The 19,635-nt window shown below is 40.2% G+C and overlaps 1 protein-coding gene and 1 long non-coding RNA gene across 13 annotated transcripts in view; one reads left to right on the top strand and one right to left on the bottom strand.

Moving 5' to 3' along the window:
- The window catches only part of LOC109501520, a 35,526-nt gene extending 34,480 nt beyond the window's left edge, over positions 1-1,046 (bottom strand). For all 3 annotated transcript variants that reach the window (XR_006600634.1, XR_002743840.2, XR_002159642.3), the window contains exon 1: positions 808-1,046. This is a non-coding gene — a long non-coding RNA (uncharacterized LOC109501520). The remainder of the gene's footprint in view (positions 1-807) is intronic.
- The window catches only part of FGD4 (FYVE, RhoGEF and PH domain containing 4), a 245,031-nt gene that overhangs the window by 81,676 nt on the left and 143,720 nt on the right, over positions 1-19,635 (top strand). For 2 of the 10 annotated variants that reach the window (XM_045061640.1, XM_019834799.3), the window contains exon 1: positions 12,366-12,992. The exons of 6 other annotated variants lie outside the window; for them this stretch is intronic. Coding sequence is in view for 1 of the 4 variants with exons in the window: in XM_019834795.3 (XP_019690354.2) it covers positions 14,327-14,432 (106 nt within the window). In the remaining 3 variants the exon portion in view is untranslated. Of the gene's footprint in view, positions 1-12,362; positions 12,993-14,326; positions 14,433-19,635 lie in introns of those variants that run through there. 2 more of the 10 variants (XM_019834795.3, XM_019834800.3) reach the window with 2 other exon arrangements.

Here is a 19,635-nt window from a genome sequence, read left to right on the forward strand (position 1 = left end):
TTGCTTCAGAAACTTATCATGTATTTCCGTGCCCATTCACTCAGATGTGTCTGTGACCTGGCACCGTGGTCACTACCTGGGTAGGTAACAGTGGTGGAGCCCACACTTACATTGTCTTTATTCATTCCCTACTGTTTTTTCTTCTGTTCATTTTTCAACAAAGATTTAGTGAGCACCTACTTTGGGCCAGATACTGGGGATTCCTTAGTAAATAAAACAAAATTCCCTTATTCATGGAATTTACCTTCTAGGGTGGGAGGCAGACAATAAAATGAGTGGGGGAAAAAATTTAATGTTGGGCAGGAATAAGTGCTATTAAACGACAAAAGGACCAAGGTGCTGGAATAGGTAGGAAGTCTCAAGGGGTTGTGAGGAAGCAAAGAGATACTTGAAGAAATGGCATCTAAGCACAGACTCTAATGAAGTGTGTTATGGAAGCAAGAGGAAAATTTGGGGAAATGTTCTAAACAGAGGAAAGGGCAAGTGCAGAGGACCTGAAACAGGAATGAGGTTTGACATCAGAAGTTGACAGGGAAGTATTTAAATTCCTACACATCTGTTGGGCAGACTGGCTTACGAGGAATGGTAAGGTCTTTACTTGGACCTACCTCCAGCTATATGTTCAGTAAGATATCATTTACCTTGTTTTCTCACATATAAAGATTAAAAGCTTTTAATCTGTTAATGGGGTTCCATGTTTGAACTGATAACTTCATGTTTTGCCAATGGATTGTTGTATAATGTCTAAACACATTTACTTGTGATGTGTTTATGAATATTTATTTAGTGAACATTTATGGGTCTTACCTGATGGATTGGATGTGGCTGAGGAGGGAAAAAGTGGGGAAGGAGATGCTGATGAGAAGAGGAAAGGAGTTGCTGGAGAGACACCCGCAGAACCGGGAGAGTTGATTGTGAGGCAATACAGGAAGAAGGAATGCCAAAGAAGGATGAGGTCAGCACAGTCAGATGTACCCAGGGAAGTCCAGGGATACAAGAACTGAACAGTGACCTGTGGGTATGGCACCTGGGATGTCTCTGCTAGTCTTGGAGGGAGCAGAGTCTGGTGTATGTTGGTCAGACAGAGGTGAGCTGAGGAAGTGGAGGCCATGACTGTAGAGTTCCTACCTTTTGAGAAGTATGAACAAGAAAGACAGGAACAAGATTAGACAGCTTGACAAAAATATGAATGGAGCTAAGAGGGTTTTTTTGCTTTTGTTTTTGTTTTTGATTTTAAAAGAAATTTCATTGGTGGTTTTTCATGACAAGAAGTCATCCTTTGCTATCCTTGGCTCACAGAGTAAACAGTTGTTTTATGTGTATTTATGTCCCACCACCACACTTTTAAACATGTTTAAAACTTCTTACAGCTATATAGTTATCCAAGTATTCAAAGAGAGTTCACCTATGTAATCTTGATCTTCTTGAAAGGAAGGTACCAAATATTATGCCTGTTTCTTAGATGCATGCCTCAAATCCCAGGTTATAGCTGAGAAGTCACCCCCCAAAAAGTTGTAGGACAAAAAATTCTATAAGTATTTCCCATCCTGCCAAGAGTTTGGCAATCTATATTCACAGCATTAACTAACCATGATTTGTCCCCATATTCAACTGATTATCCTCTGGTTACCTCAGAAAAGAACCCAGGGCATTTATATATAATTTATAGGGAAGATGAAAATTTTCAGAATACACCATTATGTCCCTCTTGCCGCACACATACCCTGCCATACACAGAGCAGATACGGTCACCTTCAAATGTTCACAATGGAGTACACCTCAGTCCTAGTCTTAAAGGATTCTTGCTCACACAGCCTGGCTACTCTTTTCAAGACTTTCTTCTTTCTGGGGTTTGGACTTGGAGTAGAAATGTAAGGTTAGGTAGAGAGAGTTGATTTTATAAGACCAGATGAGAGGCCATAAATAATCCCCAGGTTTCAATAGTAAGGGTTCAGTTGATTATTTTTGCTGAATTTGCTTTCTCTCCTAACAAAGAAAACCCTGTAGAACTTAAGCTCAACAGTTTTGTGTAAATTTGATCTAAGTAGTAGCGGTGCCCCCAAGTTGTGAGCATCCAAATATATAAATCAATTAAAAACAAACATAAACTGATTGGTAATAATAGTAGGGGACTTTATCACCCCACTTACAGCAATGGACACATCATCTAAGCAGAAAAATCAACAAGGAAACAATGGCTTTGAATGTCACACTAGACCAGATGGACACTTAACAGATATATTCAGAACATTTCATCCAAAAGCAGCGGAATACACATTCTTCTCCGGTGCACATGAAACATTTTCCAGAATAGATGACATACTGGGTCACAAATCAGCCCTCAACAAGTACAAAAAGATTAAGATCATACTGTGCATATTTTCAGACCACAATGCTATGAAACTTGAAATCACCACAGGAAAAAAAGACCACAAATACTTGGAGGTTAAAGAACATCCTACTAAAGAATGAATGGGTTAACCAAGAAATTAAAGACACCAAGGCACCTGGGTGGCTCAGTAAGTTAAGCATCCAGCTTCAGCTCAGGTCATGATGTTGTGGTTTCTGAGTTCGAGCCCCACATTGGGCTCTCTGCTGTCCCAATACTACTACCCCTGCCACTCTCTGCCCCTTCCCCGCTCATGCTTTCTCTCAAAAATAAACATTAAAAAAAAAGAAATTAAAGAGGAAATAAAAAAGTACACGGCAGCCAATGAAAATGAAAGCATGACAGTCCAAAACCTTTGGGATGCAGCAAAGGTGGTCATAAGAGGGAAATACATAGCAATCCTGGCCTTCCTAAAGAAAGAAGAAATATTTCAAATATATAACCCAACCTTACATCTAAAGGAGCTGGCAAAAGAACAGCATATAAAGCCCAAAACCAGAAGAAAATGGGAAATAATAAAGATTAGAGCAGAAATCAATGATATCAATATCAAAAAATAGTGGAACAGATAAACAAAACTAGGAGTTGCTTCTTTGAAGGAATTAATAAAATTGATAACCCCCAGCCAGACTTACCAGAAAGAAAAAGGACCCAAATAAATAAAATCATGAATGAAAGAGGAGAGGTCACAACCAATACCATAGAAATACAAATTGGGCACTCTGGAAGAGATGAACAAATTCCTAGAAACATGTAAACTACCAAAACTGAAACAGGAAGAAATAGAAGCTTTGAACAGATCCATAACCAGTAAAGAAATTGAATCAGTAATCAAAAATCTCCCAACAAACAGGAGTCCAGAGCCTGGGAGCATGACTTCCCAGGGGAATTCTACCAAACATTTAAAGGTATTCTTTTGAAACTGTTCCAAAAAATAGAAATGAAAGGAAAACTTCCAAATTCATTCTATGAAGCCAGTATTACCTTGATCCCAAAACCAGACAAAGACCCCCTAAAAAGGAGAGTTACAGACCAATTTCCCTGATGAACATGGATGCAAAAATACTCAACAAGATACTAGCAAATTGAATCCAATAATATTTTAAAAGAAATATTCACCATGATCAAGTAAGATTTATTCCTGGGCTGCAGGGATGGTTCAATATCCACAAATAAGTCAACATGATATACCACATTAATAAAGGAAAGGACAAGAAATATATGATCCTCTCAATAGATGCAGAAAAAACATTTGACTACATACAGCATTCTTTCTTCATAAAAACCTTCAAGAAAGTAGGTATGGAAGGAACATACTTCAGCATCATAAAGACCATATATGAAAGACCCATGGCTAATATCCTTGATGGAGAAATGTATAGCCAACTAATCCTTGACAAAACAGGAAAGAATATCCAAAGGAAAAAAGTCTCTTCATCAAATGATGTTGGGAAAACTGGACAACTACATGCAGAAGAATAAAACTGGAACACCATATGCAAAAATAAATTCAAAATGGATGAAAGTCCTAAATTTAAGACAGGAAGCCATCAAAATCCTAGAGGAAAAAACAGGCAGCAATCTCTTTGACCTAGGCCACAGCAACTTAGTAGGCATATATCCACAGGCAAGGGAAACAAAAGCACAAATGAACTACTGGGACCTCATCAAGATAAAAAGCTGCTGCACAGTGAACAAAACAGTTAACACTAAAAGGCAAGTGGAATGGGAGGAGATATTTGCAAATGACATCAGGTTAGTATCTAAAATCTGTAAAGAATTTATCAAACTCAACACCCAAAAAACAATCCAGTGAAGAAATGGGCAGAAGACATGAATAGACACTTTTCCAAAGAAGACATCCATGGCTAACAGACACATGAAAAGACGCTTCACATCACTCATCATCAGAGAAATACAAATTAAAACCATAATGAGATACCACCTCACACCTGTCAGAATGGCTAAAATTAACAGCTCAGGAAACAACAGATGTTGGCAAAGATGCAGAGAAAGGGAAACTCTTTTGCACCACTGGTGGGAATGCAAACTGATGCAGCTACTCTAAAAAACAGTATGGAGGTTCCTCAAAAAATTAAAAATAGAACTACCCTACAATCCAGCAGTTGCACTACTAGGTATTTATCCAAAGGATACAGGAGTGCTGATTCAAAGAGGCATATGCACCCTGATGTTTATAGCAGTGCTATCAATAATAGCCAATGTATGGAAAGAGCCAAAATGTCCACTGACTGATGAGTGGATAAAGAAGATGTGGTAAACAATGGAGTATTACTCAGCCATCAAAAAGAACAAAATCTTGTCATTTACAACAATGTGGATGCAATTAGAGTGTATTATGCTAAGCGAAATAAGTCAGAGAAAGACAAATACCATATGATTTAACTTGTGGAGTTTAAGAAACAAAACAGATGAACATTAGGAGAAGGGCAGGAAAAGTAAAGTAAGATAAAAACAGAGAGGGAGGCAAACCGTAAGAGACTCTTAACTATAGAGAACAATCTTGGGTTGCTGGAGGGGAGGTGGGTGGGTGGATGAGCTAAATGGGTGATGGGCATTAAGGAGAGTACTTTGTGGGATGAGCACTAGGTGTTCTATAAGTAATGAATCACTAAATTCTACTCCTGAAACCAATACTACACTGTATGCTACTAACTCCAGTTAAAACAAAAATAAGGTAGTAAGGGTTTGCATGTGTTGGTCTTTCAGGATATTTATTTTTTGAACTGTAATAACTATTGAACATTGAGTTTTATGAGCACAAACCTGAGTTGTCCTTTCCATTCTGGCTCAATCTCAGCCTCTAAAAGAATGTTCAGGGGCACCGGGTGGCTCAGTTGTTTGGGCGTCTGACTTCGGCTCAGATCGTGATCTCGCCGTGAGTTCGAGCCCCACGTCAGGCTCTGTGTTGACAGCTCAGAGCCTGGAGGCTGGTTCGGATTCTGTGTCTCCCTCTCCTTCTGCCCCACCCCTGCTTGTGCTCTCTGTCTCTCAAAAATGAATAAACGTTTAAAAAAATTTTTTTTAAAATGTTCATAATGTTGATATTTTGATCATTTTTACAGAATGATATTTGCGTATCTTTGCCTAGTACCGTAGTATTTACCTAGTACCATCCATCTATCACTGTTTTACCTTGTTAGCTCCTCACCAGCTCCTGCCCCTGCACCAGAGGTACAGGTCTTTGTTTCTCAAACAAAGATTTTTTTGATCTTTTTGATTTTTTGATCATTTTTGTCTACAGAGTTTAGGTTGGAACTTTGCAAATTGTGGAGCCCCATGTCTTGTTTACATAAGTCTTTGTTTTTAACCGTTTTTCCACTTGTCACACTGTCTCATAAACATTTAACTTAAATGCATTTACTGATTAATACATTACCATAAATGTATATTATGTTGTATATGTTGTACTCCCTGCAAAGAGTCTTCAGCTTTCATATATTTCAGGAATTTTCTTAAACAAATAAAGAAGAATTAAAACATCTAGATTCCAATTTAGATGAGTCACTTCCTGAAAAAAAAAATGTAAGAAGGAAGAATGTGAATGGCAACAGACTAGGACCCAGATGCTTGTATAATTTCCTCCCACCTCTGTTTTATAGTCAGTGTTAAAGATCTGTAAGGAGAGGGTTTATTACCCTAACGAAGACAGTAACAGATACTCTAATGATGTGAAGAATTGGATCCTGTTATTCACACTGGACTAAGACATCATCCTTCCAATTTTATTTTTTTTTAATTTTTTTTTTCTACTTTTATTTATTTTTGGGACAGAGAGAGACAGAGCATGAACGCGGGAGGGGCAGAGAGAGAGGGAGACACAGAATCGGAAACAGGCTCCAGGCTCTGAGCCATCAGCACAGAGCCTGACGCGGGGCTCGAACTCACGGACCGCGAGATCGTGACCTGGCTGAAGTCGGACGCCCAACCGACTGCGCCACCCAGGCGCCCCATCCTTCCAGTTTTAATCAGAAACATCCCTTAGGGGATCTTGGCTGGCTCAGTTGGTAGAACATGCAACTCTTGATCTCAGGGTTATCAGTTCAAGCCCCACATTGGGCATGGAGCCTACTTAAAAAAAATCCATGGGGCATTGGTAGATCTGAGGTCAAGTCCTAATGGTTGGACTTTGATGAAAGATGGCTAGTATACAAGCCTCCCTAACATAGACTAACCCTCCTCAACTTTTGTTTTCTTTATAGTGTGGTACCTGGGCATGTCCCAGAAAGGGAAATACTTCTCTGAAACGCTAACCACAAGAGAGGAATGATGGACAGTTAAAAAAAAAATTGCTTCCATCATGTCAGGCTAGACATGTATCATCTTAATCCCCTGCAAACTGGGCAGAAAAGTTCCGCTTACTTCATTGTGTTTTCTTTTGCCTATAAAGCACTCTTTACCCTGCAAATACATTTTTCTAAATCATGTCTTTAAAACTAGTTGCAAAAGAGAAAAGTTAAATTTAAAAACAAATCTTATAGAATGTTAAGAATACAAAATTCTCGGTAAATGTCTGAGAAAATATCACCTGTTTACAAATATTGTATTTTGTGTTTCAGTGTCCGTGCCTGGTCAGCCCTGTTGTTTAGTCTGGTCCTTCTTAAGCTGACATGATGAGTTTGATCTCCAATCAGGATAGGTAATTTGAGTCTGTTTCCTAGTCACTCCCAGCCTGACAATATCCAGTCACCTCATAATGCAAACCATTTGTCCAGAAGGAGTTTGGGTAAGAGTAGAAACAGCACACGGAAAGAGCAGTGCTGGTGTCAACGTCACTCAACAGTGTGTCCTACGGGGGATGTAACCACCACCTCACCTGGTAGCCTAGTAACATCTCATGCTCCAACCTTTCATCAGAGCACACCTAAATTTTAGTATCAATTTCCTTCTGGAAAATAAATACTTGTCCTGGCTGCTCTAGCCCTTTCTCTGTTCCCCCTGAAACCAGTAAGAATGAGGAAGAACCTTCCTTCCTCTAACATTCATTCTTAGTGTTTGAGAGCAGAAGGGAACTTGGGAGATGATCTACACTAGCTCCCTTATTTTGAGACTGAAGCACACGTGATAGGGAGGGCAAAACAACCTGCCCATGTCATACCACTGGCTAAGCAGTAAGTCCAGGCTTCTGAATTTCTAGTTAGGGAGTCTTTTCATCATCTGGCACTGCGACAACTAAGGGCTTAAAGACATCATTGACAAAATATGTGCCTAGGCTGAGGTGCTCTGGGGCAGTGCCACCAGCTCAGTGGGGTGCTACCTGGAGGGTATTTTAAAATTTCAAGGGAAACACAGGGACATCTATTAAACACTGTGGGAACAATTAGCTCTAGGTGGTTCTGTTTTAGAATTACACTGTACTGTGTTTATTTTGATGACATCATAGTTTTGCAGAGCTGGGGTTTCGGCGGGTTATCGTGATAATAAGCAAGTATCTGGTAAAAATCAGTGTGGAACAGAAATGAGGGTGGCAAGGTCTAATATGATCCTGTGGTGCGAGAAGTTTTGCAGGACCAAAACCCGTCCAGTACCTACATGCCATTAGTCAGTAATGGTAATGATTTCAGAGTGGAATAAAAATATTAATTTTTCTTGCAACTGTTTTATGTTACATTTTCAAATGGTGGTAAGTTGCTGGGTCAAAAATAGTTACAAAGTTGTTTATACCTAACTACTTAATAAGTGAGCCTGTTAGGGGCACCTGGGTGGCTCAGTCTGTTGAGGATCTGACTCTTGGCTTCAGCTTGGGTCATGATCTCACGGTTGGCGAGTTCAAGCCCTGCATTGGGCTCTGTGCTGACAATGCAGAGCCTGCCTGGGGTTCTCTGTCTCCCTCTCTCTCTGCCCCTCCCCAAGTTGTGTGTGTGCATGTGTGCACACTCGCTCTCAAAATAAGTGAACTTAAAATAAAATAAAATAAATGAGCCTGTTAGAGATCTCTCTTGGCCTGGAGTGCCATGAAAATGTTACTGAGAGGGGCGCCCGGGTGGCTCAGTCGGTTGAGCGTCCGACTCCGGCTCAGGTCATGATCTCACAGTTTATGAGTTCGAGCTCCGTGTCGGGCTCTGTGCTGACAGCTCGGAGCCTGGAGCCTGCTTCAAATTCTGTGTCTCCCTCTCTCTGCCCCTAACCCACTCACATTCTGTCTCTGTCTCTCTCAAAAATAAATAAACATTAAGAAAAAAAAAAGTTATTGAGAAGTAGCTAAGGACTCCATGATTCAAAAAAAAAAAAAGAGGTTAGAGTGGAAGAGAGCCAAAGCATAAGAGACTCTTAAAAACTGAGAACAAACTGAGGGTTGATGGGGGGGGGGGGGTGGGAGGGAGGGGAAGGAGGGTGATGGGTGTTGAGGAGGGCACCTGTTGGGATGAGCACTGGGTGTTGTATGGAAACCAATTTGACAATAAACTTCATATATTGAAAAAAAAAAAGAGTTTGGGAAGCTCTGACTTACAGCATCTTCCTGGATAAAACTTCTTGCTAAGAAAAAGAGAAAGGCTGGGTAAGGATGGATGCAACCAGGTACATTCAGTAGCCAAGGGAGGTAGAACAATACTCACAAGGCTATTTGACCACTGCTTTGCCGGCACAGTGGCCACTATGACGGATGCTGGGCAGTGTTGCTGCCCACCCAGCATTTGAAGAAGATAAATTATCCGGCCTGTTTCCAACCCTTTTTCACCTTGAAAATCTTTACGGGATTGTTGGCTCTTTGTCACATGCTTACGTTTGGAGGCCCTGTTACTAGATTGGTGGACAGTGCGGCTGGAGGTGCCATCACGTAGACAATGTCAGAACCCCCAGAGGTGCACGTGGCTCTGAAGATGACACTGCCACTTGTGTGCCTTTCTGGGATCTGCCATTTTTTTCTTCTTTCTCAGTAAATGCCCATGGAATCAATTCTCTAGAAACTGTGAGTCAAGTTCTTCCTAGATTTTTTTATTGTGTCTTGCTACTTGGTAGATCCACCTAAGAACAAAGTAGAATCACCATTGAAAAATATGTGTAGAAGGAGTAAATATTATTTTTAGAGAGTAATCATTTTTTGACATCAAGAATTTTGGAAAACAGAGGAAAGGAAAATATCACCAATATTTCTTCCTCACACCTGCTCTTAGAATTTTGAAGTAGGTAACCCTAGGCTTTAGTTCCTAAGTATCTTTTCTTTTTTATGTAGTTGTTCATAGTGAGTATTTAGTTATGTATTTATTTTTTTCCCCTTTACTTCCAGAAGATAATGTAGCAATAATGACTTAGAGCCAAGCTTTGGTCTCAAATGAAGTTCAGATCTTAGCTGTGAGACAGAGGGCACAGAACCGAATTTCTGAGTCTTTGTTTCCACACCTAAAAAATGAGGATAGTAAGGTCTACTTTATAATCCCTGTGAGGTTTAAATAAAATATTGTGAACTGCTTATTACAATACCTGATACCTACTAGGGGCTCAGCAAAGAGTATATACTTTTTTAAATGTTTATTTATTTATTTTGAGAGAGAGAGACACACACACACACACAGAGTACACACATGAGTCGGGGAGGGGCACAGAGAGAGAGAGAGAGAGAGAGAGAGAGAGAGAGAGAGAGAATCCCAAGCAGGCTTTGCATTGTCAGTGCAGAGCCTGACAAGGGGCTCAATCCCATGATCTGTGAGATCATGTCCTGATCCAAAATAGAGTTGGCTGATTAACCGACTGAGCCACCCAGGTGTCCCAATAGTATATTGATATTAAAATGCCATCAACATTCTCCTTATGCCACATAGGTTTTGTGACCATATTTTTAATAACTGCATGATATTCTATCAAGTTGTACGCATTCTTGTGTAATCATTCATCTGTTATTAGATTCTTAGGTTGCCTCTAAATTTGCACTAGACTAAAAAATTCTGCAGCAAGCTGTTATTCATTGCAGATTTAATAAGTGCTCACTATACACAAGGACCTTTGCCTGGCATTAGGAGCATAGAGTCCAGAGTGGCAGTCCCTGGCTTTGAGGGGCTGGCTCACAGTCTGGTGGCAGGGGAGATGCATACAGATGACTGGCCTGTGGTAAACACCATCACAGTCCCAATTACTGAGAAAGTGCAGAGGAGAGGACAAACTGTCAGACTGCCTGAGGAGCTTGGGGAAGGCAGGAAAGGGTTGTAGGAGAGAGGATTTCGGTGAGTAAAGGGGTTGGGTCCCAGGTTATTAAGGGCTTTTTAAGCCATCGCATAGAATGGGACCTTTTTTTTTTTCAATGTTTATTTTTGAGAGAGAGAGAGGGAGACAGAGAATGAGCAGGGGAAGGGCAGAGAGCGATGGAGACACAGAATCCAAAGCAGGCTCCAGGATCTGAGCTGTCAGCGCAGAGCCCGATGCAGGGCTTGAACCCACGAACCATGAGATCATGACCTGAGCTGAAGTTGGACGCTTAACTGACTGAGCCATCCAGGTGCCTCTAGAATGGGACGTTTTTAGTGCAACAGGAAAGTCAGTTTTGAGAAGAGAGTTGGCATTATCCATTTAGGTTTTATAGCCCTGTAGGAGGTGAGATGGAAGCAGAGTTTAATTAGGAAGTTATTAAAGAGACCAGGTGGTAAGAAGTGGCCAGATTGGAAGAAATAGCCCATGGCATGAGCTGTCAGGTTGGATGTGAAGTTGTCAGAGAAGGGTCAGAGATGGGCTCCCAGACATTTAGCCTGAGTTTGGAATAGTGGAGTTGCCATTTCCAAAAACAAGGAATGATGCAAGAGGAACAGGTCTGGGAGCTTATGTTTGAGATAGTTGTTAAACATCAAAGCAGAGATGTTCAGTAGGAAACTCCATGGGAAAGAGGTTTTTCCTGAAGTTATACATATGGGCCACATCAATAGATTATATTCGTAACATGTTTTAAAACTTGGTATAGTTATTTTGCCCATTATTACTCTTCTCATATAGAATTTTTTTGGTATTTTCATCTTTTTAAATCCAAGTAAACATCAGAGTTACTTTGTTAAATTTATTTTCTAAAGTATGTTGGAAATTTTACTACTAGGTTATGTGGTAATTTGGGCATCTTTAAAATAGATCTTTGTATTCAGCAACATACTAGGTTTTCCTTTACTCCTTCTGATAAGAGTTCATTCTTCCCCCCACCCAAGTAGTTCTCACATACTTCTTGATAATATTCCCGAGAATTGTATACTTTTCATTGCCGTTGTTAGGAAATCCCCTTTCATTGGTATTCTGATAGTTTTTTCCTCTTATAAAGGTATTATATTGATATATTTGGCTATTTCACTGAACTTCTGGTACTGTAAATAAATACCCTACTTGATTTCTCTGATTTTTCTCCAGGTAGAATCATATCATCTGCAGATAATTTTGTCTGGTTCTTTTCAATATTTGTGTCGTTTATATTCATGCCTGGAAGAGAACTCGTAAATTTAAGATAGGAGATAACTGTGGAGGTAATTAATATATCTACATCTAGTCACAGCTTACAAGTTTTGTTTTGTTTTCACCTTAGGCTTATCCTAATTATTTGACCTTTTAAAAATTTATTTCTGATAGATTTTTGGAGTGATTTGAGTTTATCTGTTTTAGATTTGTGCATTACCTCTCATAGCTGGTTTTGGTGTGAAATAGTATTTGGTTTTCAGCCATTTTACTCCTTCAAGGACTTATTCTCTAATTCGTTGAGTACCACCCATTCACAGAAAGCTCTTTTCCTGCTGAATCAGCATTTAACTTTTGTGGCTGCAGAAACAAACCTGTAGAGAGTACATAATGAAGAGATTTCCATCCCATAACTGGGTAAGGCTCTAATGGAAAATTTAAATTCAATAGCCATCCCTCCAACCTGAAATCCACATAGTAAAAATGTATACAAGTTTTTAAAAAATGATTGCATGCACATTTGTGAAACAACTGGTTTTGAAAACTTATTTTCAAACTAAGGTAGTTTTACAGATTTTAAAAGTCCTATTTGTTTAAAAAATCTAAATACAAAACCAGTTTTACTTCTCACGTGGATTGCAAATCAGAAAATGATTTGCTGCCACAGCATAGATTTCTAGAATGCTTTATCTTGAATTTTCAAGTTAAGTTTCAAGTGTTATTTTCTATTTGTCAAGTTAAGCCTCTTGTGACCTTTCTCCCTGAATGAGCAGTGGGCACTATCTGAAATGTTAGGACTTTGAATCACCAGGAGTAGATTCTCGGAAAAGCTTTTAATTGGCCTGCATCGCCTTGTTTAAATAGCCAAACACCTGCTAGGCAAGCCCTTGCGCATGTGAGTGGCTATATGTTGCTTCCTTTAGGATTGGCAAGGCTGGAGCACAAAGGCAGTGATTGTTACCCAATAAGCTGTAGTCACACACTTCTACCAATCGCCTTAGGAGGGCTGGTTACCATGGAATCCACCATCTGTTCACTCCCCGCTGGAATGTGATTATCCTTGCTGGGCTGGGAACTGGGAAGCGTGTGCTGTGTGAAATTATCTGCAATGGACTGGGTTAATGGGAAGCTAGATTTGGCTCGCTGGAAGAACAAATGAAGGGAGTTTCACTTAAACCATTTGTGACTTCTAATCAAGAGGAAAAAATTCAGCTTTTATAAGGTAAGTAACCCTAGTAGTGTGTATCCAGTTTGTACTACGTTTGGTGTGGGGCAGTATCTCCATGTGGTCCAAGGAAAGGGAGCTGTAAGCTCTTCTGGAACAAATCTCCAGCGTTACACACTTCTGTTGTATTGAATTTAAGCAGCTCAATTATGCCTACACAATATCCGGTTGGTGGGAAAATGAATTATTTTTTAATCAGTTAAAATTTTTTGTGCCTGTGAAATTATGTTATGACCCCTGAAAGTGGCAAAGAGGCAATCATTTTTAGCGGTTTCTAAGAGTGAATTACACCGATATTCTTTTTGAAATACGCCCATGGCTACAACGTGTTCTATGCCTGTTCGTCAAATGAGAAAATGTCTCAGGTCAGGGGCGTTTGTAGGTTATGATTTAATTAATAATTATTCTAACCTACATGACCGCCCTACCATTACTAGCTCCTGTTTTGAAATGCGATGTTGATGCAGTTTTATTTTGCAATGCTTTTACACAAGTTTCAAGGGCCTGAGCATGTGGAAACAATGTGACAGTGCTTTAACGGCAGGCATGCAGGCACTGTGATAAGGGCAGGGGCAAAGCTCGGAGATCGGTTTCTTTTTCAAGGGCTTCCTTTGTTTTTCTGGTTCAACATCCCCTTAAAATGTGTGGTGCATATTGTAAGCAGTCGAAGGAGATTTTGGTGCTAACAAATGGATGACTGACATTTTTCTGTGTGGCTATAAGAGGTTGGTAGCTCAAACAAGGGAGTTCTCTGTCCTTTGTAAAGCAGCATTGTATCCCCTTCCCCAAAACAGTGCCCTAAAATATAAAAGTGAGAAACAAAAAGAGTGCTGTCTGTACTCTAGATACTCCTTTTGTGTTTTTCTGTCATTTAAACCATAGCACCAGGGCTCTGCGAGTCTGGCTAGGTCTGCCATTTTTATTTGATATAGGAAGGGTTGCAAAGAAAAGCTTTTTGCTTATGCAGCATGAGTCCTTCTAATTGTGCTGTTTTGCTGTCATCTTAGACATTCATGTCAGTGGGTCACTGGCTGCCCAGAGAGCTAGGAAAGGTCATTGCTATCAGACCGAATCTTGTTTGGTTTTCTTTTTTAAATGATAGTATAAAATTAGATAACCTTGTGTTGGTCAAGGACTCCTGGTCTTACTTCAAGAACAGGATTTTAGGCCTGACTGCTAGTTATGGATTCTTGGTATTAAGTGTAGTTGACTTTAAAATTCTTACATTCTTTTGCATTTACTGATCTATATACAGTATTATTGTTTTTACTATGAAAAATTAAATGAGATACATACTAGCTCTAAAAAGCATCTTTTTCAATAATTAACAGATGCCTGTCTGCCTGAAATTTTCCTTAGGAGCACGTGCAAGAAATTTTAAGCTGATCTTATATTATTGGGGTGAAATTTTCACCCATAAAAACACCTACAAGCAATGTAAGTTGGGGGGGATGAAATAATATAAAAGTGTCTGTTTTTAGGGTGTTCATGTTGTTTTAGTTACTTTACCTTAAAAACCTAGAAGAGGCTTTGAGTAAATGAGTGTGAAGGGTTTGAGCCTCCATGTGCCTGGGGTGTGGTTACCTCAACCGGTGCGATGGGCTGGATAAATCTGTGCACTTCTCAAGTTCTCTAGTGTTTGTGAACTTCTTCACCATTTTTATTGTTACTGAGTTAAAGTTCTAAGACTGGTTTTCTTTAAGTGGGGATTCATGTCAGAATTTATCCCAGCGTTTTATGGGTGTTGGCAGGCACCTGGGTCATTTATTTTCACTTATAAGCATATGTGTTACTATCACCCCTTACTGGGTTTTTTGAGTAATAATTAATAAAGCCACGAGTGTGTTCAAATGTGTTGAAAACTCTCTTCTGCCAGCCACTGACAAGAAACTTAGGGCTGCACTTTCTAAATTACTGAAGAGGGGCTGGTGGCCGGGACACTCCCAGAGAACTTGAGATTCCTACCAGCACACCCGAGGGGCAGGGGTGCACGACCCCAGATCGCGAGGTCGCTCACAGGGCGGTGGTGTTTGGACCTGCTGTTTCTTATCAGCGGGGCTGAGGTGTTTGCTTCCATTCATAAATGGTGTCCACAGTCTTGTGGTAATGAGTTCAGACTGTACTCCCTTCTTGGGTCTGCTGCCAAGCCTTGCCTTCTGGTTCTCACCGTCCTTGCCTGAGGGTGGGAAGAGGTGTGAGGTTTCCCTGATTTCTGAGCTGCCTTCCAACTTTTCAAACTCTGATGGTGTGATGCTTTTCAGTCCTTCAGTATAGCTTAAGGTTTCACTAAATGGCAAGTTTATAACGTTTGTTAACCCCCATTTGCAGTTACTTCTTATAAAAGTATTAAATGGATGACGAATCGGAAACTCTGAATAAAGTGCTTGTTCTGATTCAAACCCATAACGGTCTGAATAGACAGCAAATCAACTCACTCCTGGTTCAGGGGCAGGCACGTCTTTCTGCTGCTTCCATAATATATGCTGGGATGCTGCCTGACTTCACTTCTATTTGGACAGGTAGACTACAGAGCTAATAAATAGCACTTAGATGCTTACATTTTTTCCTCCTTTATTTTATTGCCGCATTCTTTCTAACTTCTCACCTGAATCTCTTTGCTTTTGAAGTACAGGTTTAGAATCCATTCTTTGAAGTGAATTCTTTTGGGCCGTTTTGGCGCATTTGGGCCTTGAGCTGCCTCAGCTGATGGAACACTAGGGATTTGAAGTGGAAGAGAAACTGCAGAGGCTGTCATTACTGATGCTGTGTTCACATGTTTTCAGTGTTGAAGCTGTTTGCATGTTACATGACATTTAAAAATAGATGTACTGAAATTTTTCCTCTTTTATCCTCTCCAACAATCCCATACTGTCATGGTCTTAAGAAATGCATAGAATGAATTGATTTTATGCACCAGTAAAATTTTGTATTTGTGTTAGATATAGAACTACAGGATGGGAAGCCTCGGAAGTGGGTATGTGAATGATGTAAGGTCACCCAAAAGCCACGGCTCAAAAGTGGTTGCATTTGGCAGGGTTTTTCTCTGAGTGTGCCATAGTTTTGATTATCAGCTGCTCTGCTTCTGAGATGCTTCCTCTTCTGTGCTTGTAACAGCTTCTGTGCTTCTGTAGAGTAAAAAGGCAAACTTTGTATGAATTGGGAATGAATGGGTCTATGGAGGCAGCAGCCCATCCCTGGAATGGTTTTGTGTGACCACTTCAGATCTGGGAATGGCTTTGATGGAGCTGTGTTGAGGGTGTCTAGCAATACCTTACTCTTAGAAAAGTTCCATATTTTACAAATAACCCCCACTCTGAGGCTAATTGTTCTTTTGTAACAAATGTGTTCAGTTACTGACTTCCCTTCTAAGGAGTTGTTTTCTTTCCTTCCTTCCTTTGCTTCCTCCTTCTCTGTTTAAATCCTGTGTTTTTATTTATTTATTTATTCATTCATTCATTCATTCATACCAATTTTCTGGTCCTGTGTTCAGATTAATAAAGTCATGAGGCAAGGTGTATTTCCATAAGGCAAACAGATGGAATATATTGGATTTTTTTGATCCCTAGTATATATTGCTAGATGTGTATTTTCACATACTTTCACATAATTTTCACATCTTGCCACCTATTTTGAGGATCTGTCATGATCATCTTGTTTTACAGCTCTCATTTTATAGAGAAGAATCTGAGGCCCATAAACATTAAGCCACATATCCAGGGTCATAAAACTCGGTTGCAGAAACAGCTCATGTTGAGCGTTACATGTTGAATGCAAAGATACGGGGTAAAATCAGCTGACTTCCTACGTTGTTAGCCTTATGAGGAGCAGAAAATTGGGGTGTCACCCTAACATCTCACAGGTGCAGTTTTCAGTATGCCCAGAGGAAGAGAAGCTTTGAAAGATGATTCCTTAGTAACCAAGGTCATAAGAAACAGATACAGCTTTTTAAGAAGTTTAGGCATTTAAATGAGAACTGTAACTTCCAAGCCAACTAGATGTTTGTGTTTTTTAGTTTGCATGTTTGCTTCCTCACATCCATATCTGTAGCAGAAGGAAAGTAAGGATCGGAATGTTGCTTAGTGATTGTGGAGCCCAGAGCAGGTGGGGAAAGACAGCCTGAATGACAAATATAGTTCCACTCGAGGGCACGCTTGTCGTCTGGATAGTATATTTCTGATGTGGGCTAATGCATCCTCTTTGAACATTGCTGGAGCCATGGAACCTGGGATTACTTACCTGGTCTTTCTTTTCTCAGCTTCCCACCACCCCAACCACTTGCTTCCCCTTGCCCAGAACCATCCTGCTGCCTATTGATTCTTTCTTTCTTTGTGTTACTGTCATCATTTTTAACTTTGCATTCTCTTATCAAACATTTATTGAGCACTTACTCTCTGCTAGGCAGTATTGCAAGTGTGGAGGATAGGGCACAGAACACAAAGGGCAAGGACTTTAGTGGAAAATAGTAGAGGGGGGAGATAGATAAATAAATGAACAATGTTAATTTTAACGAGTGACGAGAATGTGAAGACAAAACCTTGATGTGTTGAGGGATTTTAGTGCAGCAAACTTCAGATTGGTTTATCAGGAAATGTTTATCTGGGGAGGTCTCATGAAGCTGAGACACAAATGATAAGAAGCCAGCATGGGGCGCCTGGGTGGCTCAGTCAGTTAAATGTCCGACTTCTGCTTGGGTCATGATTTCAGGGTTTGTGAGTTCGAGCCTCACTTAGGGCTCTGTGCTGATAGCTCAGAGCCTGGAGCCTGCCTGGGATTCTGTGTCTCCCTCTCTCTCTCTCTCTCTGCCTCTTGCCCACTCATGCTCTGTCTGTCTGTCTCTCTCTCAAGAATAAATAAACATTAAAAAAATTTTTTTTTTAAATCCAGAACAATTCAGTGGAGTGGGGGTGTGTTATCCCCACTTCATTCAGGAGAAAATTGAGGAAAGCCTATCAGGATCATATCATGGTCACATAGTGCTCCAAAAGCACACTGCATGTTGTCTTTTCCAAAGTCAGAGTTTACTTTGTTAGCATGGGAAGGCATTCAGTACAGTGGTTTAGAGCACAAGCAGCCTAGATTTTCTGCCATCTCTCATGCTGGCTACGTGGAAGTTTCTAGGCAAGTTACTTAGCTTCTTGAAACCCCTTCCCCCATTTGTTAGAACTTAGGGAGTTATCATGAATATTAAAGGAGGTAATATTGAAAACCCCATTTAGTGCTAAAGATGATGGTGATAGTTGTGATATTCTCTAAGAGGCATTGGTAATAATCCCATCAATGTTGAAATATTTGCTTCTGTTTAGCAGTGAAAGCCCAGGAGTACTTCTCTCTATAGGGTACATTTCTCTTTGATCTCTCCCATCATTCTTACCCCTCACATATATTCATTCATTCATCTCTCACATTCATTTATTCAGCAAACACTTTTGTTGTTTAAAAAAGGCTTTACTGAGTGATGCCTGGGTGGTCAGTCAGTTGAGCGTCTGACTTTGGCTCAGGTCATGATCTCACGGTTTGTGGGTTCAAGTTCTGCATTAGGCTCTGTGCTGACAGCTCAGAGCCTGGAGCCTGCTTCGGATTCTATGTCTCCCTCTCTCTCTCTGCCCTCCTCCACTTGCACTCTGTCTGTGTCTCTGTCTCTCAAAATTAAACATTTACAGAAATTAAAAAAATAAAAAAGACTTTATTGAGGTACAATTGACATAGAGAGAGCCGTACATATATACAACTTGAGGTTTGGAGATAAGTATACAGTTGTGAAATCGTTGCCACAATCTGTGCCATAAACATACCCATTACCTCCAAAAGAACGCTTTTTGCGTGTTCACTTGCTCTTGCTAGATTCTGGATGAAGAACTTGATTAGACATGGTCTGTGCTCACAGGTGCTCAGTCAATAATCTGTTAACCAATCTATTGCATTCATTGTGGTTGGTGATGGAGGAGGTATACCGGGGACAGAGGAGCAGATAATTGACCGTGCAGGTGGAGTGGGCTGGGAATTCTGGTCTGAGGCAGCAAAAGCAGGGAGGCAGATAGGCCTAGGAAGCTGAGTGCAGAATGTGAGCTGAGGTAGGGTTGGGATTTGAGAGTGGAGGTCTTGGCTTGCATAGAAGTTTTTACTCTATCCTGTAAAGAATGAAGAACTTTGAATAGTTTTAGATATTCTGAGAGTAGATCTTCAGTTTTGTAGTCTAGAAATATAACTGACAGTTTAAGGAATATCCTTAACTGGAAGGAATATCCTTAAGGAATATCCTTAACTGGAAGGAATATCCAAGACAGCCTAAATTGTTCTTTTGCATCTTTATCTTCATCATCTTCTTCATCCGAGGTGGGCAGAATTTTTCTCCTCTTATCATCGTCATCACAATATAGTTGTCACATCTTACTCTTGATATTTAGACACTAAAGTCAGCACAGAGTAAAACTTGCACAGAGCAAAAAAAAAAAAAAAAAGTCCTTGAGAATTTGCTTAGGAAGGCATTGCTTTGGAGATCAACTCTTTCATTGAGTTTAACCTAGTGTGTGTTTTATTTGTTCCCAGGTTTGGAAGAGATTGCTACTGCTTTGCTCTGGGTAGGAGATGAAATAATTACTTTGCTTGCATTTGAGGGCCATTCTGCATGAAATATGAGGGC

This window comes from Felis catus, chromosome B4, assembly GCF_018350175.1.
Source record: "Felis catus isolate Fca126 chromosome B4, F.catus_Fca126_mat1.0, whole genome shotgun sequence".
NCBI classification, from domain to species: Eukaryota; Metazoa; Chordata; class Mammalia; order Carnivora; family Felidae; genus Felis; species Felis catus.